The 24,633-nt window shown below is 37.0% G+C and overlaps 4 protein-coding genes across 4 annotated transcripts; all 4 read right to left on the bottom strand.

The window, feature by feature from the left end:
• Positions 1-2,942: 2,942 nt before the first annotated feature.
• LOC137726652 (beta-amyrin 28-monooxygenase-like) lies at positions 2,943-4,770 on the bottom strand. The gene is made up of 2 exons (XM_068465591.2): positions 3,729-4,770; positions 2,943-3,598 (listed from the first exon to the last, which is right to left on the bottom strand). The coding sequence occupies exons 1-2, from the start codon at positions 4,684-4,686 to the stop codon at positions 3,114-3,116; spliced, it is 1,443 nt and encodes a 480-aa protein (XP_068321692.1). The 5' UTR covers positions 4,687-4,770; the 3' UTR covers positions 2,943-3,113.
• A 1,170-nt stretch (positions 4,771-5,940) lies between these two features.
• LOC137726467 (beta-amyrin 28-monooxygenase) lies at positions 5,941-7,750 on the bottom strand. Its single transcript, XM_068465402.2, has 2 exons — positions 6,712-7,750; positions 5,941-6,581 (listed from the first exon to the last, which is right to left on the bottom strand). Exons 1-2 carry the CDS (start codon positions 7,667-7,669, stop codon positions 6,097-6,099), a joined length of 1,443 nt encoding a protein of 480 aa, XP_068321503.1. The 5' UTR covers positions 7,670-7,750; the 3' UTR covers positions 5,941-6,096.
• A 2,681-nt stretch (positions 7,751-10,431) lies between these two features.
• Positions 10,432-12,239, bottom strand: LOC137726674 (beta-amyrin 28-monooxygenase-like). Its single transcript, XM_068465613.2, has 2 exons — positions 11,202-12,239; positions 10,432-11,071 (listed from the first exon to the last, which is right to left on the bottom strand). The coding sequence occupies exons 1-2, from the start codon at positions 12,157-12,159 to the stop codon at positions 10,587-10,589; spliced, it is 1,443 nt and encodes a 480-aa protein (XP_068321714.1). The 5' UTR covers positions 12,160-12,239; the 3' UTR covers positions 10,432-10,586.
• Positions 12,240-16,071: 3,832 nt separating this feature from the next.
• On the bottom strand, positions 16,072-18,004 carry LOC137725904 (beta-amyrin 28-monooxygenase CYP716A378). Its single transcript, XM_068464743.2, has 2 exons — positions 16,915-18,004; positions 16,072-16,796 (listed from the first exon to the last, which is right to left on the bottom strand). Exons 1-2 carry the CDS (start codon positions 17,870-17,872, stop codon positions 16,312-16,314), a joined length of 1,443 nt encoding a protein of 480 aa, XP_068320844.1. The 5' UTR covers positions 17,873-18,004; the 3' UTR covers positions 16,072-16,311.
• Positions 18,005-24,633: the final 6,629 nt, after the last annotated feature.

Genomic DNA, 24,633 nt, shown 5'->3' with positions numbered 1-24,633 from the left:
TGAGCATCAAATAAAAGAGTTGTTAAATTTAAAAGTAATTAGACCACTAAATCTAAACATAGATCAGCAACATTTATTATGAGAAAACATTCAGAACTAAAGAGAGGTAATGATAGAATAATTTATAATTATAAGAGATTAAATGATAATACATATAAAGATAGTTATAAGTTACCAAATAAGGAGGAGCTTATAAATAAAATTCAAGAGAGTAAATATTTTAGTAAATTTGATTGTAAATCAGGATTTTGACAAATACGATTAGCAAAAGAATCAATTGAGTGGATAGCCTTTACTTGTTCAGAAGGATATTCTGAGTGGCTTGTTATGTCATTTGGATTTAAAAATGCTCTATCGATCTTTCAAGGAAAGATGAACCAAATTTTCAATAAATATGATAAATTTTGTAGTGTTTATGTAGATGATATTTTAGTACATAATAAAAATAGAAATGAACATAGAAATCACTTAGAGATAGTTTTACAAAAATTTATCAATAATGGAATTGTAATTAGCAAAAATAAAATAGCATTAGGAATGTATATTAAGTCAGGTACAATACAATTACAAGATCATATAGTTAAAAAGGTATTAGAATTTCAAGATAAGTTAGAAGATAAAAAACAGTTACAAGCATTTTTAGGATTATGAAATTATGCAAACAAATTTATCTCTGATTTTGGAAGAAAAATAGCAGTATTACAAGGTAAAACTAGCGAAACATGACAAAAATATTTTAATAGTGAATATATTAAATTAGTTCAAAATATAAAGGAAGAAATTACTCAACTGAAACCATTAACATTACCATTAGATGATAACTAAAAAATAGTTGAAATACATGCTTCATCATTATGATTGGCAGTTATACTATACCAAAAAAGTATAAGGAGTCACTAAAGTCGACAAATAAGTTTATAGATATTCATCAGGAAAATTTAGTGATGTACAGTGAAGATTACCATTAACACATTTAGAAATTTTAGGAATAATTAACTCACTTGAGGCATTTTCTTTATTTTTACATAATGAAGTATATACGATTAGAAAAGATTGTCAAAATATAATTTCTTAGTATAACAAAATACATGCTACTAAATAGGTAGCCCGAAGATGGATTAATTTTATTGATTCAATTACAGGAAATGATTTTAAACCAATTTTTGAACATATAAAAAGTAATGACAATATATTAACTGATATCTTATCAAGATTAATTCGTTGAACATGAATGGAATATCATGGACCATCATTCTCAAATAGCACAAGACCACAAGGCAGAAGAGCACATTTCAATAGCATAATGATGCACCATGGACCTTCATCATTCAATGGATTCCAAAATAGCTTAAGCAGACCAACATCACCACCAGTACCCACTTTCAACTTTAGTGGCACTCTTGTTGAAGGAATCAGAAATCCAACTCTGAGGTATAGGTCAAGGGTACCAAAACTCTCTGATAGGCAACAGGTTCTCTTAAATAACTTTTGGAATATCCAAATCAAATAGCCAAGTATGAGGTTAGGTCATGAAAAACTAATTAAGGTCTTAGAACAAAAGTTTGATAACTTTAATTTTAATTTCCATCAAAATCAGCATCATATTCATTATCTTGAGTACAATTTTTAAGTCATTTTTAGAGACCATGAGTCATTACTTAGTAAGTTTACCAAAATGAACCAAGAACTCCAATCTCTTAAAATGCAACAAAATGCAAGTGACATCCTGAAAAGAGAATTGAAAATAAATTTAGAAATTGATCAGCATAAGAATAAAGGAAAAGAGGTTATTGAACCCATAGAACAAGAGGCTAATGAGCCTATAGAAGAGATTAAGTTGAGTTCTTAGAAGAAGACATTAAAATGGAGTAGCATCAAAATAATGAGCAGCATCAACATCTGAATTACAAAGAAAGGCAAGATAGATATGAAAGTTTTATTAGGAACATTTAGACTTAATAATAAATGATATCCTATTAGAAGAAATTTCAAAAGCAAAATTAAGAATAATGTTACCAGATATGCAAAATGAGATCCTGAGCAGAGCATCACATTCCATGAAAGAGTTATAATTACAATTACAATGTGCTTTGTATCAGTCAATCTTTGATCCAAAATCAGGGATGAATATTATTACAAAAATATATTCACCATGTATTTGTGATAGTACAGAAAATTGTATTTGTAAACCAGAAATTAGTATAGTTGTGGTCAAGATTAACTTAAGAGATTTTAGACCATGACATTTTAGTTATGAGCATCATAAAAAACATAATATAGTAAAAGTTACCCCAGCTTTAATATTAGAGTTTGACTATCTTGATAAAATCTTTATTAACCAAATTTCCCAACTAGAATCATTTCCTGAAAGGCTTATAAAAGCAGCAGAATATTATCTAGAACAGTAGAAAGAAATTTGTACAAATTTTATCAATATTCCTCCAGATTGGTATGTACATATGCATAAGGAGAAAGCTAGGCATATTGCCATGATTAATGACGAGTCCTTTAGATTATCACATATCTCCCCACACAGGTGGACTCCTTCATACAAAAATATTTTAAGATTTCGAGGGATTGAAATGTCAGTCTTAGATGAGTTTGAAAATTTTACATATGATAAGATATTAGTAGCAAAAGAATAAGAAATGTATATTTACAGTAAGTTAAAACCCAATCATCAGTCATACTAGAAGGCTCAAAATTTCAAAGGATAAACAAAAGATATGTATTACAAGGTAAAAGAAGAAAGAGAAAAAGAAGCAGAGCTAGTAGGAGGCGACGAACAGTGTTGGAACAGTTTGATAGAAGAATAGCTGCATAACATTGACAACATGATACAAGCATGAAGAGCTGGCAGCAAATTAGCATAAGTTGAACAACATCATGTAAAATAATGTATTTTGATCAGACAGAAATGTTAATATCATTGTGAACTCTGCTACAATAAAGAAATAATGGTATTAGAGTAAATAAAGAAAATAGCTTGATCCATTATAGACATTTCATAAACAAAATGTCATTTTGATTAAGAATAAATAGTGTTAGGCCATTTTTATTAAAACTTCCTTATTTTAAGGCTGAGAAAAAATATACAAAACAATCTGAGATGCCTAGTGACGAGTAAGGCGAACCGGAAGTCCTTTTTCCGGTGTTGGCATCATGTCGCCGGTGATCTTCTCATCAGGAAATACCACTTCCCATTTGAACCTCTTGACCACATTGTGAACGAAAGTGAGTATCGCTAGGCGAGCGTACTCTTTCCCAGGGCACATTCTTGGCCCCCCTCCAAATGGAACAAATGTGAAAGCTGGGAATGCACTTAGGTCATCATATCTTGATGGGTCAAACTTTTCTGGGCTGGGGAAGTACTCTGAGTTCATGTTTACTGTACTCACAGTCCAATATACTTTCCAGCCCTTCGGAATGGTGTAACCGGCGTAGGTAAAATCAGTCAAGGCCTCTCTAAATGTTCCTTGGAGTGGCGGCGTGAATCTCATCACTTCATACAACACGTTCCATGAGTACTTCATTTTGTTGATGTCTTCCCATTCCAAAAAGTCTCCTGGCTTCTTTGAGTCTGCAATTTGCTTGTGCTCTGAATTTAACACGACAAGTCAAGCATTTGCACCAAAAAAATGTGACCAATATGCTCCAAATTGGATTTGGTAAGACCAAAATTAATGAAAATTAAGTAGAAATGTTAAGTTTAAGTGATTGGTATTTACCAGCTAGGACCTTGGCATAAATGTCTGGCCTCTCTCCAACATATTTCATGAAGAATGTCATGGCAGTGGCCACAGTGCTATATCCTGCGGTCAATAAGCCCATGATCTTGTCCGCGACCTCAGCCTCGGGCATGTGTTTGCCGGATGGATCACTAGCCACGATCATGTGTGACAATATATCATGCATGGGACCTCCTGCGGCCATTGCAGCCTTCTTCGCCTGAATCACAATCCTCAACTCCTTTCGCAGCGCATCGGCCGCTTTGGTTGCCTTGTAGAATGTTGTTCCGGGGAAGTTGATAATAAGTGAATGCATACCAACAGTAACATCATCAAAGTTGCTCACCAGCCTTGCAATTCGCTCGGAATCATCGATCCCCAGGAAGAATCTGCAGGCAAGACTTAGAGTGAGGGTCTTGGCCAAAGGGTAGACCTCGACCACATCTTTGCCTTCCCAATAGGCCTTCATCTGTTCCTGGGTGACAGAGTCCATTTTCCCCAAGTACCTAACCAGTGCTTCCGGCTTCAAAAACCCTGGCGATCTTATAACTTTCGCTTCTTCATCACGTGAAGGTTGTGCCACAGCAGGAGCAGCAGCAGCGGTGGGGGCGGCAGCCTTGTATGATCGAAACATCTTTTGCATCGAATGTGGTCGAAAAGCTGTGAAGTACTTTTGTTCATTGGAGAAGAGAAATTTGTGTCCACTAGGACCACAAATCACTGCAGTTTTTTCCCCAAGAATATAGGTCTTGAAGATGTCAGGAGAGTACCTCCTCATCCTCTTGAACACAAAATTTTCTGGCTTCCCGAACAGGAACTCGATCGATTCACCCACAATAGGCCACCCCATGCTTCCTGGTGGGAGGTTTTTGCCATCATCTGATTTTCCTTTGAATGCAAAGATTGTAAAGGCTAAGAAAGCAGCACCTAAAGAGAATATAAGGTACAAAGTCTCCATGGTTGGAATTTGGAGCTGATCAGGTCTCAAATACTTAGCTGAGACTGATTGAAGTTAGCAAGAGGAGTGGTGTGTAGGAAGCTTGGAAAGTTGGGGTTTTATAGGGAAAGATTCAACTGTGTCAACAACTTTGAGTTAGCAGTAGCACACCAAAAATGACAAACTTTGAATATTCTTCAGAAGGAGGACTTGGTTTGATATAAAATATTCAAACTTGAACCTGCAGTAACATTAATCATATATTCATAAAACACATGGTTACTTGCTCCACTAAGTTTATTGCTAGGTGGTCCTTCAATTTGCCGATGTTAGCATTCATGTGAACATGAAGGGGTTTATGGTCACAACAGAAACCTGTTTGCTGGAATTCTCTACTTAACTAGTGCATTACTAAGGCTTCGGTACCAAAATTGTTACGTACTCGTTTAACTTGTGTGAGGATGGCTATTGGTGCATTGGATACATAAATTCAAAACATGTTGACCTGTGGATACATAAATATTCAAAATTTCGGATACGTAAAAATTTATGTATCCACAGGTCAATACTTAATTATACATAAATTGTCACAAAAATTCAAAAAAAATATTGACTTGTGGATACATAAATTTTTTAACAATTTTAAAGTCTTCAAAATATAAAAGATCCAAATTATGTTATGAAATTTATGATACAAAACTAATCCGAAATTTCAGATAAATTCTGATAATGCAAACTTCCGAACTTGAAACTAATATATAAGGGCGCGGACTGCACGATTATTGCACTTGTATTTGCACGACTATTTATTGAGGTTTATCCTTTGGTCAACATTCATCTGAGCGTCAACTTTAGTAGGCCAACCTTGGCGACCAACAACAACAACAGGAAATCAGACTCACTGCAAGTAATTTAGTAATGGTATTCGTGGATTGCTATTTAACTGAGGATTTCTAATTTGATACTAAATTTATGTAAATTACTGAGAGTGAAACTTAAACTAGATCGCATAATATACTACTTAAAATCAATTTGACTAGATTTGCAATGACAACTTTCATAATTTGAAGATCACATGAATTTACCTAATTTGAAAATAGCAGAATAAGAAGTAATGGATCTCATGAGTTTCGATATATTTATTATCTCTTCTAATTCAACTTCAATGTTAAATAGGAAAATGACGGCTTGAGCTCGATCTTTGATGGCTAATCTAACAAAGTTTATCATTTACCCAAAAAAAAAAAAAAAAAATTCAAATATTAAATACGAAAGTGATTTTTAATTTTGTTTAATTAAATAAAAGGTAATATATCACATGATTTTGCAATTTCTCACTACAGGAAGCCATGAAGGTGAATAAAAGAAAGAAAAAAAAGGAGGAGCAAGTATTTCAAAGCTGAGAAAAAAATTCAAAACGATCTGAGATGCCTAATGACGGGTAAGGCGAACCGGAAGTCCTTTTTCCGGTGTTGGCATCATGTCGCCGGTGATCTTCTCCTTGGGAAATACCACTTCCCATTTGAACCTCTTGACCACATTGTGAACGAAAGTGAGTATCGCGAGGCGAGCGTACTCTTTCCCAGGGCACATTCTTGGCCCCCCTCCAAATGGAACAAATGTGAAAGCTGGGAATACACTTAGGTCATCATATCTTGATGGGTCAAACTTTTCTGGATTGGGGAAGTACTTTGAGTTCATGTTTACTGTACTCACAGTCCAATATACTTTCCAGCCCTTCGGAATGGTGTAACCGGCATAGGTAAAATCAGTCAAGGCCTCTCTAAATGTTCCTTGAAGTGGCGGCGTGAATCTCATCACTTCATACAACACGTTCCATGAGTACTTCATTTTGTTGATGTCTTCCCATTCCAAAAAGTCTCCTGGCTTCTTTGAGTCTGCAATCTGCTTGTGCTCTGAATTTAACAAGACAAATCAAACTTTAGCACCAAAAAAATGTGACCAATATGCTCCAAATTGGATTCGGTAAGACCAAAATTAATGAAAGTTAAGTAGAAACGTTAAGTTGAAGTGATTGGTATTTACCAGCTAGGACCTTGGCATAAATGTCTGGCCTCTCTCCAACATATTTCATGAAGAATGTCATGGCAGTGGCCACAGTGCTATATCCTGCGGTCAATAAGCCCATGATCTTGTCCGCGACCTCAGCCTCGGGCATGTGTTTGCCGGATGGATCACTAGCCACGATCATGTGTGACAATATATCATGCATGGGACCTCCTGCGGCCATTGCAGCCTTCTTCTCCTGAATCACAATCCTCAACTCCTTTCGCAGCGCATCGGCCGCTTTGGTTGCCTTGTAGAATGTTGTTCCGGGGAAGTTGATAATAAGTGAATGCATACCAACAGTAACATCATCAAAGTTGCTCACCAGCCTTGCAATTCGCTCGGAATCATCGATCCCCAGGAAGAATCTGCAGGCAAGACTTAGAGTGAGGGTCTTGGCCAAAGGGTAGACCTCGACCACATCTTTGCCTTCCCAATAGACCTTCATCTGTTCCTGGGTGACAGAGTCCATTTTCCCCAAGTACCTAACCAGTGCTTCCGGCTTCAAAAACCCTGGCGATCTTATAACTTTCGCTTCTTCATCACGTGAAGGTTGTGCCACAGCAGGAGCAGCAGCAGCGGTGGGGGCGGCAGCCTTGTATGATCGAAACATCTTTTGCATCGAATGTGGTCGAAAAGCTGTGAAGTACTTTTGTTCATTGGAGAAGAGAAATTTGTGTCCACTAGGACCACAAATCACTGCAGTTTTTTCCCCAAGAATATAGGTCTTGAAGATGTCAGGAGAGTACCTCCTCATCCTCTTGAACACAAAATTTTCTGGCTTCCCGAACAGGAACTCGATCGATTCACCCACAATAGGCCACCCCATGCTTCCTGGTGGGAGGTTTTTGCCATCATCTGATTTTCCTTTGAATGCAAAGATTGTAAAGGCTAAGAAAGCAGCACCTAAAGAGAATATAAGGTACAAAGTCTCCATGGTTGGAATTTGGAGCTGATCAGGTCTCAAATACTTAGCTGAGACTGATTGAAGTTAGCAAGAGGAGTGGTGTGTAGGAAGCTTGGAAAGTTGGGGTTTTATAGGGAAAGATTCAACTGTGTCAACAACTTTGAGTTAGCAGTAGCACACCAAAAATGACAAACTTTGAATATTCTTCAGAAGGAGGACTTGGTTTGATATAAAATATTCAAACTTGAACCTGCAGTAACATTAATCATATATTCATAAAACACATGGTTACTTGCTCCACTAAGTTTATTGCTAGGTGGTCCTTCAATTTGCCGATGTTAGCATTCATGTGAACATGAAGGGGTTTATGGTCACAACAGAAACCTGTTTGTTGGAATTCTCTACTTAACTAGTGCATTACTAAAGCTCCGGTACCAAAATTGTTACGTACTCGTTTAACTTGTGTGAGGGTGACTATTGGTGCATTGGAAATGTTGCTCATTTGTGACCAAAAAGGTTACTGATTCGAGTTGTGAAAAAAACATTTTTGCAAAGCAAAGGTATGGCTGCGCAAGATAAGCGTTCCTCCTCCGATCCTCACAAAACAAAGAGCCTTGTTGGCTTGAAGGCACCCTTTTACTTGTTTAACTTGTGTAATTTGTAGCAAGATTAGATGATTAGAAGTTTATTGGACTGAATACTATAAAAGCATGTTTTTCTTCTTCATTTTCTCTCTGATTAAATTGGAAAGGGCACCATGCCAAAGTGATTTCTATACATTTTGTTCAACGTTTGCTAACCATCTCTGTTTTAAGTTTTTAGTTCTCATTTCAGATTTGGGTTTTCAACTTCCAGTTTTCTTTTTTTCAAAAATTAAAAAAAATACAAAAACTGAAAACCAAATAATTATCGAAATGCTTCTTCGAATTTCGTTGGATGATTATTTCTAAACTTGGCATCGATTGTTGTAGATTCAAAAGCTTTAATTTAAAAATAAAAAATAAAATACTAGACAGTGGCTTTGTCATGAAATTAATTCCTTCAAGGGCTAGGAAGACCCACATAAACATCTCTCCCTAACTACTATCATGTGCTTCACAGACACCAGAATTGAATGCAAAACATACTGTGTGAAATACAAATCTAGAACTGTGGTAGGTGATTCAAAAGCTTTAATTCAAGAGTAATGCTATTCATATCATGTTTTTGTACCACATTTTCATACCACCTTAGGTGTTATTTGATGTGAACAGCCACATCACTTGAATAAATCATATTTCTAAATTTAGTTCACTATTTAATAGACTAATAATTAAGACAACTAGTTAATTAAATGATGATTGTGCTATACGAGGAGTCTTTCTACTTCATTTCCTTGAGTTTTGCAAATTTTTCAAATGATGTGGCTGTCCACATCAGATGCTACCTAAAGTGGTATAGAAATATGATACAAAAACTTGGTATGAATAACATCACTCTTAATTCAAGGAAACAAAATAGCAAATTAAATGGCGAGAGATACATAATACAAGTGATGTTAAGCACCAAGGTACTTACAATAACACCCGCGTACGTCATGGGCACCTGAAGCGGTGGCCAATTAATTCAGCCTTGAGGCTTCTCAGCCGGCTTCCATAATTGGCTTTATAAAGATCTTCCCCTCGCATAAGGGACTTTCCGTTACATGCATCTCCTCATCTGTTTCTTCTTATTCATCTTGGCGGTTACCAACCTTCCCACCACCACCCCCTCCCCCGGTCCGTTACATGCATCTCCTCATCTGTTTCTTCTCATCTGTTTCTTCTTATTCATCTTGGTGGTTACCAACCTTTAATCTAAATAATAAAATTTTGTTTTGAGTCCCAACATTTCCAATTGTTAGAATTTTGGATGGCATTTGAAATCTACTTATTCGATCCGAAATTTTGAAAATTTTTAAACTTAACACTATAAAAAAAACCATGCATATTCTTATTTTATCATGTATTTAGATATGCTTTATTTTTGTTTTTTTATACTTAATTATACTATTAAATATTAAAAATAAAAAATGTAACTATTTTATCTTGTTTAATATGATTTATGTTGAACACATATACCCCTACAATAATCACAAAAATTCAAAAAAAATATTGACCTGTGGATACATAAATTTTTTAACAATTTTAAAGTCATCAAAATATAAAAGATCCAAATTATGTTATGAAATTTATGATACAAAACTAATTCGAAATTTCAGATAAATTCTGATAATGCAAACTTCCGAACTTGAAACTAATATATAAGGGCGCGGACTGCACGATTATTGCACTTGTATTTGCACGACTATTTATTGAGGTTTATCCTTTGGTCAACATTCAACTGAACGTCAACTTTAGTAGGCCAACCTTGGCGACCAACAACAACCAACAGGAAATCAGACTCACTGCAAGTAATTTAGTAATGGTATTCGTGGATTGCTATTTAACCGAGGATTTCTAATTTGATACTAAATTTATGTAAATTACTGAGAATGAAACTTAAACTAGATCGCATAATATACTACTTAAAATCAATTTGACTAGATTTGCAACGACAACTTTCATAATTTGAAGATCACATGAATTTACCTAATTTGAAAATAGCAGAATAAGAAGTAAAGGATCTTATGAGTCTCGATATATTTATTATCTCTTCTAATTCAACTTCAATGTTAAATAGGAAAATGACGGCTTGAGCTCGATATTCGATGGATAATCTAACAAAATTTATCATTTACCAAAAAAAAAAAATTCAAATATTAAATACGAAAGTGATTTTTAATTTTGTTTAATTAAATAAAAGGTAATATATCACATGATTTTGCAATTTCTCACTACAGGAAGCCATGAAGGTGAATAAAAGAAAGAAAAAAAGGAGGAGCAAGTATTTCAAAGCTGAGAAAAAAATTCAACACGATCTGAGATGCCTAATGACGGGTAAGGCGAACCGGAAGTCCTTTTTCCGGTGTTGGCATCATGTCGCCGGTGATCCTCTCCTTGGGAAATACCACTTCCCATTTGAACCTCTTGACCACATTGTGAACGAAAGTGAGTATCGCTAGGCGAGCGTACTCTTTCCCAGGGCACATTCTTGGCCCCCCTCCAAATGGAACAAAGGTGAAAGCTGGGAATACACTTAGGTCATCATATCTTGATGGGTCAAACTTTTCTGGATTGGGGAAGTACTTTGAGTTCATGTTTACTGTACTCACAGTCCAATATACTTTCCAGCCCTTCGGAATGGTGTAACCGGCATAGGTAAAATCAGTCAAGGCCTCTCTAAATGTTCCTTGAAGTGGCGGCGTGAATCTCATCACTTCATACAACACGTTCCATGAGTACTTCATTTTGTTGATGTCTTCCCATTCCAAAAAGTCTCCTGGCTTCTTTGAGTCTGCGATCTGCTTGTGCTCTGAATTTAACAAGACAAATCAAACTTTAGAACCAAAAAAATGTGACCAATATGCTCCAAATTGGATTTGGTAAGACCAAAATTAATGAAAATTAAGTAGAAATGTTAAGTTGAAGTGATTGGTATTTACCAGCTAGGACCTTGGCATAAATGTCTGGCCTCTCTCCAACATATTTCATGAAGAATGTCATGGCAGTGGCCACAGTGCTATATCCTGCGGTCAATAAGCCCATGATCTTGTCCGCGACCTCAGCCTCGGGCATGTGTTTGCCGGATGGATCACTAGCCACGATCATGTGTGACAATATATCATGCATGGGCCCTCCTGCGGCCATTGCAGCCTTCTTCTCCTGAATCACAATCCTCAACTCCTTTCGCAGCGCATCGGCCGCTTTGGTTGCCTTGTAGAATGTTGTTCCGGGGAAGTTGATAATAAGTGAATGCATACCAACAGTAACATCATCAAAGTTGCTCACCAGCCTTGCAATTCGCTCGGAATCATCGATCCCCAGGAAGAATCTGCAGGCAAGACTTAGAGTGAGGGTCTTGGCCAAAGGGTAGACCTCGACCACATCTTTGCCTTCCCAGTAGGCCTTCATCTGTTCCTGGGTGACAGAGTCCATTTTCCCCAGGTACCTAACCAGTGCTTCCGGCTTCAAAAACCCTGGCGATCGTATAACTTTCGCTTCTTCATCACGTGAAGGTTGTGCAACAGCAGGAGCAGCAGCAGCGGTGGGGGCGGCAGCCTTGTATGATCGAAACATCTTTTGCATCGAATGTGGTCGAAAAGCTGTGAAGTACTTTTGTTCATTGGAGAAGAGAAATTTGTGTCCACTAGGACCACAAATCACTGCAGTTTTCTCCCCAAGAATATAGGTCTTGAAGATGTCAGGAGAGTATCTCCTCATCCTCTTGAACACAAAATTTTCTGGCTTCCCGAACAGGAACTCGATCGATTCACCCACAATAGGCCACCCCATGCTTCCTGGTGGGAGGTTTTTGCCCTCATCTGATTTTCCTTTGAATGCAAAGATTGTAAAGGCTAAGAAAGCAGCACCTAAAGAGAATATAAGGTACAAAGTCTCCATGGTTGGAATTTGGAGCTGATCAGGTCTCAAATACTTAGCTGAGATTGATTGAAGTTAGCAAGAGGAGTGGTGTGTAGGAAGCTTGGAAAGTTGGGGTTTTATAGGGAAAGATTCAACTGTGTCAACAACTTTGAGTTAGCAGTAGCACACCAAAAGTGACAAATTTTGAATATTCTCCAGAAGGAGGGCTTGGTTTGATATAAAATATTCAAACTTCAACTTGCAATAACATTAATCATATATTCATAAAACACATGGTTACTTGCTCCACTAAATTTATTGCTAGGTGGTCCTTCAATTTGCAGATGTTAGCATTTATGTGTTCATGTCATGAAGGGGTTTATGGTCACAACAGAAACCTGTTTGCTGGAATTCTCTACTTAACTAGTGCATTACTAAAGCTTCGGTACCAAAATTGTTATTTACTTGTTTAACTTGTGTGAGGCTGAGTCTTGGTGCATCGGAAATGTTATTCATTTGTGACCAAAAAGGTCACTGACTCAAGTCATGAAAACAACATTTTTGCAAAGTGAAGGTATGGTTGCGTAAGATAGACGTTCCTCCTATCCTCACAATACAGGGAATCTTGTTGGCTTGGAGGCACCTTTTTACTTGTTTAACTTGTGTAATTTGTAGCAAGATTAGATGATTAGAAGTTTATTGGACTGAATACTATTAAAGCATGTTTTTCTTCTTCATTTTCCCTCTGATTAAATTGGAAAGGGCACCATGCCAAAGTGATTTCTATACATTTTGTTCAACGTTTGCTAACCATCTCCGTTTTAAGTTTTTAGTTCTCATTTCAGATTTGGGTTTTCAGCTTCTAGTTTTCATTTTTCTCAAAAATTAAAAAAGAAAATACAAAAACTGAAAACGAAATAATTATCGAAATGCTTTTTCGAATTTTGTGGGATGATTATTTCTAAACTTGGCGTCGATTGTTGTAGATTCAAAAGCTTGAATTTAAAAATAAAAAATAAAAGACTAGACGGTGGCTTTGTCATGAAATCAATTCTTCCGGGGACTAGGAAGACACATATAAACATCTCTTCCTAACTACGTACCATCATGTGCTTCACAAATACCAGAAATCGAATGTAAAACATATTGTTTGAAATACAAATCTAGAACCGTGGTAGATGATTCAAAAGCTTTAATTCAACGAAACAAAATAGCAAATTAAATCGCGAGAGATGCATAATACAAGAGATGTTAAGCACCAAGGTACTTACAATAACACCCGCATACGTCATGGGCACCTCAAGCGGTGGTCAACTAATTCAGCTTTGAGGCTTCCCATGATGGTTCGCCGGCTTCCATAATTGGCTTTATAAAGATCTTCCCTTCACATAAGGGACTTTCCGTTACATGCATCTCCTTATCTATTTCTTCTTATTCATCTTGGCGTTTACCAACCTTCCCGGTGAGGTATAGCAGGAGTGGAAGTTGAATTGGAAATTTTAATCCAAATAATAAAATTTTGTTTTGAGTATCAACATTTCCAATTGCGAGAATTTTGGTTGGCATTTGAAATCTACTTATCCAATCTGAAATTTTGAAAATTTTCAAACTTAACACTATAAAAAAAACCATGCATATTCTTATTTTACCATGTATTTAGATATGCTTTATTTTTATTTTTTATATTTAATTATATTATTAAATATTAAAAATAAAGAATGTAACTATTTCTTGTTTAATATGATTTTATGTTGAACACATATAGGCCTACAATAATCACGAAAATTAAAAAAAAAATTACTTGTGGATACATAAAAATTTTAACAATTTTAAAGTCTTCAAAATATAAGAAATCCAAATTATGTTACGAAATTTCTGATACAAAACCCATTTGAGATTTCAGATAATTTCCGATAATGCAAACTTCCGAAATTGAAACTAATGGGGGTGTATTCAATTGGAATTTTGAAGAATTTTAATTCTTTTAATGAATTTAGAGGTATTCATCAGGATTTTAAGTGATTCTCTGAAATTTAAAGTGTATTCAACTAGAATTTTAAGATAGTTTATTAAAATCCTTAGAAATCCTTGTGTATCCAATTAGGATTTTAAAGAAGTTTATAATATTCCAAGTGTATTCAATTAGAAATTGATTTTAAAGAATTTGAGAAAGTTGAGGAATTAGAGGGAATTGGAGAGAGTTCGTAGTGTATTTTAAGCATCCACAAATCTCACCTCTCCCCTTGAGATTTTGAGGGAATTGAATCAAAATTTTTAAGAAATCTCTACAAATCAATTAAATTCCATAAAAATTCATGGATTATAAATCCATAAAAATTCAGTTAATGGATTTCATGAGTCTCGATATATTTATTATCTCTTCTAATTCAACTTCAAATATTAAATAGGAAAGTGATGGTGTGAGTTCGAACTTCAGTGGTTAATTTAACAAAATTTATCTTTTACAAAAAAAAAAAAACAAAAACTTTAAATATTAAATAGCAAAATGGTTTTTAATTATGTCAAAAATCGCCAGCCAATTTCTTAGACCATCTCCAACAATGGGCTAAATGCCAAATTCCCCCCCCCCTTATTCCCCCCCTAAACCCACTCCAACCCAAGGCAAATCTTTGGGCTAAAAGCCAAATGCCAAAGCTGCGCCAAATACCCCCCCCCCCAAATTCGAGTGGACTCGCGAGCAGTTGGGCTAGTCTTGGCCTGGTCACTATCCAACGTGCCCACGTGATGGGTTTGCAGACATTGCCCGACAGGGGTAGGCCTCTCTGTCATAGGTTGTCGACCACCCAAAAAAACCCCAACGGCTCTATTTTTAAACCAAGGATTGAGATCTAAGGCCCGTTGGTTGATCCAACGGTCCATATTCAAATTTAATTTTTTTTAGAATATGTTATTTTAAAATACATTGAATCCAACAACTGAGATCGAATATAATCAAATCTAACAGTAAAAAAAAAAATTATTTAACTCAAAATTCACCCAAAAACTCTATAAATACCTATGTATTTGTTCAAACATCCACACAAAACTCAATTTTCTCGTACAATTCTTCCAATTTATCTTTCTACCATTTCTTTCCATTTCCAAATTATTCAACATGGCAAGAGAGCATATTAGAGGTCGTAATTGGACTTGTGAGGAAAATGTTGCTTTATGCTTGGCATGGGTTTCTGTTAGCGAAGATGGTGTAGTTGGCACAAATCAAAATAAGAAAGTTTTCTAGGATAAAATCATTGCAAAGTTTCAAGAAAATTGCAATGGCGGCGGAACTATTGGTGAATTGAAAGTTGAAGGCTTGCTTTTGTGGAAAATTTAGTGATTTTTCAATATTTATCGGAATTTAAATATTTTTAGATTAAAATGTTCATAAAATTAATTTACGATAGTCTACATATTTATTTAAAAAAAAATTAATTTAAGGAATAAAATAGCCTAAGTTCATTCTTTAATAATCCTGGGCTAAAATTTTAGGCCAGAACGGTTGGAGTAAAAAAACTGTTTCTGGGTAAAAAGCTAAATTTTTCGGACTAAAAAATTTAGCTTTTAGTCCAACCATTGTAGATGGTCTTAAGGTGGGGAAATATTGTCCTTGTATTTGCACGATTATTTATTGTTTATCAGTTGGCCAACACTCAACTGAGCGTCAACTTTAGTAGGCCAACCTTTGCGACCAACAAGAACCAATAGGAAATCAGACTCACAGCAAGTAATATAGTATGGTATTTTGTGGATTGCTATTTAACTGAGGAAACAAGAAATAACTTTTTAATTTGATACCCTATACTAAATTGATTTAAACTATAGAGAGTAAAATTCAAACTTGATCACAAGATATACTATTTTAATCAACTTGACTAGATCCGTACTGACAACTTTCATAATCTGAAGATCATATGAATTTGCCTAGTTTGAAAATAGCAGAATAAGAGGAAATGGATGACATGAGTCTAGATGTATTAGTTATCTCTTGTAATTCAACTTCAAATATACAAATAGGAAGGTGGTTCTTAATTTTGTTTAATTAAATAAGAGGTAATGGATCACACGATTTTGCAATTTCTCACTACGGGAAGGCAAAAAAAAAAAAAAAAAAAAAAAAAGAGGGAAGAAAAACAAAGGAGCAAGTATTTCAAAGCTGAGAAAAAAAAAAAAATTCAAAACAATCTGAGATGCCTAGTGACGGGTAAGGCGAACCGGAAGTCCTTTTTCCGGTGTTGGCATCATGTCGCCGGTGATCTTCTCCTTAGGAAATACCACTTCCCATTTGAATCTCTTGACCACATTGTGAACGAAAGTGAGGATTGCCAGGCGAGCGTACTCTTTCCCAGGGCACATTCTTGGGCCTCCTCCAAATGGAACAAATGTGAAAGCTGGGAATACACTTAGGTCATCATATCTTGATGGGTCAAACTTTTCTGGGTTGGGGAAGTACTCTGAGTTCATGTTTACTGTACTCACAGTCCAGTATACCTTCCAGCCCTTCGGAATGGTGTAACCAGCGTAGGTAAAATCAGTCAAGGCCTCTCTAAATGTTCCTTGAAGTGGCGGCGTGAATCTCATCACTTCATACAACACATTCCATGAATACTTCATTTTGTTGATGTCTTCCCATTCCAAGAAGGCTCCTGGCTTCTTTGAGTCTGCTATCTCCTTGTGCTCTGGAATTTCACAAAACAAATCAAATTTTAGCACAAAAATGTAAACCCCAAATCTCCAAATTCAGTTTGGTAATCACAAAAATTATATAGTAATTATGTTGAAGTGATTAGTATTTACCAGCTAGAACCTTGGCATAGATGTCTGGCCTCTCTCCAACGTATTTCATGAAGAAAGTCATGGCAGTAGCCACAGTGCTATATCCTGCTGTGAGCAAACCCATGATCTTATCCGCAACCTCAGCCTCAGGCATGTGTTTACCAGATGGGTCACTAGCCACAATCATGTGTGACAATATATCATGCATGGGACCTCCTGCCGCCATCGCAGCCTTCTTCTCCTGAATCACAATCCTCAACTCCTTTCGCAGCGCGTCTGCGGCTTTGGTTGCCTTGTAGAATGTTGTTCCTGGGAAGTTGATAATAAGTGAATGCATCCCAACGGTGACATCATCAAAATTGTTCACAAGCCTTGAAATTCGCTCCGGTTCATCGATACCCAAGAAGAATCTGCAGGCAAGACTTAGAGTGAGGGTCTTGGCCAAAGGGTAGACCTCGACCACATCTTTGCCTTCCCAATAGGCCTTCATCTGTTCCTGAGTGATAGAGTCCATTTTCCCCAAGTACCTCACCAATGCTTCCGGCTTCAAAAACCCTGGCGATCTTATAACTTTCGCTTCTTCATCACGAGAAGGTTGTGCAACAGCAGGAGCAGCAGCAGCGGTGGGGGCGGCAGCCTTGTATGAACGAAACATCTTTTGCATCGAATGTGGTCGAAAAGCTGTGAAGTACTTTTGTTCATTGGAGAAGAGAAATTTGTGTCCACTAGGACCACAAATCACTGCAGTTTTTTCCCCAAGAATATAGGTCTTGAAGATGTCAGGAGAGTACCTCCTCATCCTCTTGAACACAAAATTTTCCGGCTTCCCGAACAGGAACTCGATTGATTCACCCACAATAGGCCACCCCATGCTCCCTGGTGGAAGGTTTTTGCCATCATCTGATTTGCCTTTGAATGCAAATATGATAAAGGTTAAAAAAGCAGTTCCCAAAGATAAAGCAAGGTAAAGGGTTTCCATGGTTTCCTCAAACTGTTTGAAGAGAGTTTGGTTGAAGTTGGCAAAAGCAGTAATGATGTTTAGGGAGCTTGAAAAGCCGGGTTTATAAAGGGCCAGATTCCACTCTGATAAGTCTAATAAACTGGATTATTAATCGTAATATGACCAATACCAATACACCATGATTAATCAGCACGCCAGAAAGTCGTCAAAGTTGAACGTTCAACCATCCAAATGTGTTTTAAAATAATTTTATATTCAGAGATGGTGGCTTCTTATGTGCATAGATACCAAGTCTTGGCTTATTGTAATTTGTATTATTTTCAACTAGAAAATGCTGCAAATACATACATACATACATACATATACATACATACATACATACATACATACATATATATATATATATATATATATATATATAAAACATCAGTTTTTTGACACACGTTTTGATACACATTGTCATTGTGTATGGTCCATTTTATATGAACAAGCTATATTTTAATTAATCATTCATATATCATTCATGTAAAAAGTTAAAATCATTAAGACATTCATTTTGCAGTGAAGAAAACAGACAAATATGTTGTAAACTTTCTTAGTTTAAGTGTCATTGTGTAAATCCTAGTTAGATTTGATTCTAGTTATCATTTCCTATTACAACTTGTATTACTTGGGGAAGAAGGAATATCTTCTTTCCTTTTACTACTATAAATAAAGACACAATATAGGAGGGATAACAACACATATTCCCCTACAATTCTATAAACACATCTTTCTCAATTTCTCTACCTTTGTCGCCGGCCTTATTCCCTTTGTCAGATAAAATAGACTACAACACGTTATCAGCACGCTCCTACTGCTACGTTTAAGAATCTGACGTTGAAGTTTTTTTTCTGCATCAAACCAGTTCATCCATATCATCATGCAATCATGTTCTTTCAAAACAACGATTTTTATCTCGATATTTTTGCAGCCCTAATAACATGAACATTCACCATAATGCATAACCCAACTTTACGTTTTTCGAATTTTAAATTCTACATAAATTGTGTATGCATTATAGTCATAATTATTGAATTATGTGAATTTGATATTTGCCATGAATTGCATCAAATATACGTACATACATTAAAATATTGAATTGAATATGCCTTGAATTGAATTATATTTGAATTTAAAATTAAAAAAAAAATAAAAAAAATCAGGAATCAAGATTTGGGTTCTTCGAACCCATAACCTTGCGCCTTGAACCAAGCTTGAAGCTTGGATGGCCACATCGAGTCCCTAAGCCGGAGCCACGGGCTCCAGGTTAAAACCCAGAAACTCGACGGCATCTCTTACATCGCAGGGTGGCCTGTAACCCATCGTCACACCTCGGGTCACTATGTTTAACGGCCTGAAGCTCGTCCCCCACATTGATTGATCGAGATTCGATTGAATCTCATCGGATTTTTCAAAAACCCAATTCGAAGTTCTAGGGTTTTACAAAGAATGTCGAGATTTTTTTTCAAATCTCCGTTCACCTTTGAAGTTTCCTATGACCTATAGACTCACCCTGAGCACCATCATCCCCGACGAATACACCCAGCTACAGCTTGGATGCCTTTTGGACCTAACCTGAGCCACCTTGGGCTCCCTCTCTCGGCCTGTTTTTTTTCTTTAGGTTCACCTGCAATGACTCAAAACCCTTTGGGCTTAAGGGCCCATTTGTTTCCCCCGGCCTGCAAAAGAAAAAAAACACAAAAAATAAAATAAAATTTTTGGACCCACTTGAAGCGGGCCATGTGCATTTTTAGAGGCTTGCTTTCAGCGGCTCGTTTTTCCCTCTCTTCGTGGGCTTGCGGTCCCAACCGAGACCAAACCTAGCCCATTCTAGGGCCTGGAATGCACGACACCCTTTTTTTTTTTAAAGTCACCCGTGGGCTTAGTTTTTTTTTTTTGGGCCTCGAGTTTTATTCGCCTAATTATTTTAGGCCCAATTGGTTTTATATTTTTTTACCCACACTTTAATTTGGCCCAAAGTCCAAATAACTAATTCAATTATAATTGTAGACCTAAAAGTTCTATTTCTTGCATATTCTTGTTGCATTTTTCTGTGTATATATTTGTGTTTGCCTGCAAGAATATATGAACCTGAAGTTCATAATTATTTTGAAACCTAAAGTTTCTTATAATCATGCCTTGCTTGAAAACCTGAAGTTTTCTTTTAAAAACATCACCCATGAAAACCTGAAGTTTTTTCATGCAAAATTAAACCAATACATGTCTATTAGAACCTGTATGTTCTACTCCTATGTGAATGGATTGATTTTTTCTCCATTACACTAACCACATCTTGTCCATCTATTTTGTGATAGGAACATGTTGAATTTGAACAAACTCGACTTCACCGTTTTGGAGGTCTCTAAAAGGAACTACCTCAAGTGGGTCCAAGATGTGAAGCTCCACCTCACTGCAAAGAACTTGTGTCCCGCCATTGAAGAAAAGATAGACAACCCTATTGGCGAAGATGAAAAAGTCACCGATATGATCTTCATCCAAAGACATATCTATGACGCTCTGCAAACTGAATATCTTGCTGAGGAGAATACATGTGCACTATGGGTCGCTTTGGCTGATCGTTTTGATCACCAAAATGACATATTCTTGCCTAAAGCAAGATAAGACTGTCAGCATTTGCGCTTCCAAGACTTTAAGTCTATGAATGAGTATAATTTTGAAGTTTGTCAAATCCGATCATTTCTCAAGTTTTGTAACAAAACTTTTACTGAAGATGATCTCCTGGAGAAAACTTATTCGACCTTTTCTGCTTCTAATATTGTCCTGCAGCAACAATATAAAGCTCAGAAGTTCATTAAGTTCTCAGATTTGATCTCTGTTTTACTTATTGCTGAAAAGCAGAACTAGCTGTTGATGAAGAATCATCAAGCTCGACCTACTTGGGTAACTGTTGTGCCCAAAACACATTATCGCACAAACCAACGCTCGAAATGCCAAAAGAGGCGTGGTAGGGAACGCCAGAAGTCATCCCACTAAGGTCAAAAGAGTCAAGGCCTATCCAAGGGAGGAAACAAAGCCCAGAAACACTAAAACCTCGCTCCCAAGGCCCCAAACTTTAAGAATAAAAGCAAAGCACTTAAAACTATAGATGCGAATATGTGTTATCATTGTAGTTCAAAGGACCATTGGTCCCGTGTTTGCCGAGCTCCCAAGGAGGTTGTAGATGAATATCATTTTCGTCGTAAGAAGTTTGAATAAAAAACTTCGTGCAAGTAGACGAACCAAAGACTACAAAGATGGAGGTTTCTGACTTTCAAGAGGATACCATCCCTATGAAAGATTAGAATCTTAGACATAGACTTATTTTCTTAGTTGAAATAAGACAATGAGGCCGAATTCCACCTAGTGGCCGAACCCCTTCTTTGTTTTAGTTGATTTTTGAACAATTTTCTTTTATGTTTGGATTATGTGTTGGTGATTTGTTTTTTGGATATTAAGTTTTAATTAATTACCATCATTTAATAAATGAAATTATTTTAAATTGATATTTGTTTTTAGAACTTTTATGCATGTGACCGAATCAAATTAATTTTTCATTATAGGTATGACTAGTGGAGAAGTTAGGTGTCTGGCAGATAGTGCAACCACGTACACCGTTTTACGTAAACGCATCTATTTCACTAACTTCATACCTAAGAATGCACATTTGACAACCCTTTCAGACCCATCCAACCTAATTGAAGGATATGGTAAGGCACGTATAATGTTGTCCAATGGTACAAGCTTAACCATTGCTGAGGCATTCTATTCTCCACATTCCGGAAGAACGTTGTTGAGTTTCAAGGACATTAGAGATAACAATTACCATACTGAAACCCATGTAGAAAACGGAATTGAATTTCTGTGCATAAAATTTTGTACAACAAGTATGGCCTCCGTGCATACACAACAGTTAGCATTTCTTTATCATATACTGATAAAGCTAAGTGTCTCTGAGCCAATGTCTTGCTTAAGAAAGCTATGGGGGTGACCCTGATAACGCAGCTCCCACCCCTATGCCTAATACATCACATTCCACAGTAAACTCTTGAGTAAAGTCAGATATGACTATTTCATGTTAGTTGAGGTTAAAGTTGAGCTTTATGTACCCCATGTTCACACCCAGAACGGCCTAGCAGAGGCTTTCATTAAGCGCTTATAAATGATTGCTCGATCGTTGGTTATACGTACCAAGCTCTTTATCATTACTTGGGGTCATGCAATATTGCACGCAGCAAAGTTAGTCCACCTGAGGCTTGTTGCGACATAACCATTTAACGCCCTTCAGTTGGTTACCGGATACGAACTCGATATATCGCATCTGCCCGTAATTGGTTGTGCGGTATATGTGCTTATCTCGCCACCCTTACGTACAAAAATGGGACTTCAACGAATGATAGGAATCTATGTCGAATATGATTCTCCTTCGATTATTCGTTACTTAAAACCTTTGACAGGTGATCTGTTTACTGCTCATTTCGCGGATTATCACTTCTATAAGATAGTCTTCCCGTCGTTAGGGGGAGATAAGAACATCAACATTCCTGAAGAACGACGCGAATTATTGTGGACGACTCATACTTTGTCTCATTTAGATCCCTGTACCGCTTAGTCTGAAACTAAAATGCAATGCATATTAGATCTTCAAAGCATAGCTCATAGCATGCCAGATGTTTTCACCGATTTAGCGCACGTAACAAGATCACATATTCTAGCTGCAAATACGCCTGCAAAGATGGATGTACTAAATGTACGACGGACTTCTCTCCTGGATGCCCGGGACGCCAATACTGGTGATCCACGTACATTAGCGGCTAGCCAATCATCTGCCCCTACACAAAAGCGTGGTAGACCCATTGGTTCAATGGATTCACACCCCCGAAAGAGGAAACCCATGGCACAAAGTCCTTAAGATCCTACCTTAAATATGATTATCCCTTACTCATTATATCCAACTCATACGGAAATTCTAGATTACGAAAGCGTCCTTGAAGAGACGAATCCTCCTCCCGAGAATCATGAGATTTCGGTCTATTATGCTAGCTTAGATGATGTGTAGCGCATAAATGAGATGATTGTCGACAATACATTAGCATTTGCAGTAGCTACTGAGATCATGTTGAGTGATGACATTGAACTGCCTTCCATTGATAAATGTCGATGTAGAACTGATTAGTCAAACTGGAAACAAGCAATTTAAGTTGAACTCGATTCGCTTGCGAAACGTAAGGTGTTTGGACCTGTACCTCATACTCTTCCACATGTGAAGCCCGTTGGCTACAATTGGGTTTTCGTTCGGAAATGTAATGAGATGAACGAAATTGTGCGTTACAAAGCTCGTCTTGTTGCACAAGGCTTCTCACAACACCCTGGGATTGACTATGACGAAACTTATTTACCCGTTATGGATGTGACTACTTTTCGCTACCTTATCAGTTTGGTAGTTTTCGAAAAACTGGATATGCAGTTGATGGACGTAGTAATCGCGTATCTCTATGGGGATCTTAATACAAAAATTTATATGAAAATTCCCAAAAGACTTACATTGACTAGTTCAAATATTTCCAAACCTCGGAACACACTCTTAATTCGGCTGAGGCGTTCATGGTTTGAAGTAATCCGCAAGAATATGGTATAATCATCTGAGTAAGTATTTGACTAACCAGGGATATGTGAACAATGAACTATGCCCTTGTGTGTTCATTAAGAAGTCACATTCCGAATTTACGATTGTTGCAATACATGTTGATGACATGAATCTTATCGGAACTCCTGAAGTGCTCGAGAGAACTGCCGCGCACCTGAAGTCAGAATTTGAGATGAAAAATCTAGGTAAGACTCGATACTATCTCGGTTTCGAGATAGAGCATTATTTGGATGACATCCTAGTACATCAATTGAACTACAACCAGAAGGTGTTGCGCCGCTTTAATGAGGATAAAGTGAAGCATTCGAGTACTCCTATGGTCGTTCGATCGCTAAATGCAAAACAAGATCATTTCTGTCCTAAATAGGATGATGAAGAGATTTTGGAGCCTGAAGTTCCTTATCTAAGTGTAATAGGCGTCTTATTGTATTTAGCTCAATGCACTAGACCCAACATCTCCTTCGATGTTAATCTTTTGGCAAGATACAGTAATGCACCAACACGCAGACACTGGACTGGCGTGAAAGACATCTTCTGTTACCTTAAGGGTATTATGGATTTAAGCTTGTTCTATCCTTACGGATCCTCGAGTGATGCCGCACCCTTTGTTTCTTGAGTCGATTCTTGCCTTGTTGGTTATGCCGACGCATGATACTTATTTGATCCGCACAAGGCGCCTTCTCAAACGGGTTATATCCTTACCGTTTGAGACACCGCAATCTCTTGGAGGTTAACTAAACATACCTTAGTTGCCACTTCGTCTAACCATGTTGAAATTATTGCCTTACATGAACCAACTAGGGAATGCTTTTGGTTGAGAGCAGTAGTGGGCCATATTCGAAGCTTCTGCTGACATACCTCGACCTAAAATCAAGGCGTGACAACCAGCACGCCTTGATTTTAGGTCGGGGTATGTCGCCCATGGGAGTGATCCTTATATGTATATTCTCATCTCTACCTTGCACGAGGCATTTTAAGAGCTCACTGGCTTCGGGTTCCGTTGGAACTCCGAAGTTAAGCGTGTAGCGCGCGAGAGCACTCCCATGATGGGTGACCCACTGGGAAGTTCTCGTGTAAGTTCCCAGAAACAAAA

This window comes from Pyrus communis, chromosome 5 (genome assembly GCF_041283825.1).
Source record: "Pyrus communis isolate YQ-2024b chromosome 5, ASM4128382v1, whole genome shotgun sequence".
In the NCBI taxonomy this organism is placed as follows: Eukaryota; Viridiplantae; Streptophyta; class Magnoliopsida; order Rosales; family Rosaceae; genus Pyrus; species Pyrus communis.
The sequence above is the reverse complement of the archived record's forward strand: the minus strand, read 5'-3'. Positions and strand labels throughout refer to the sequence as shown.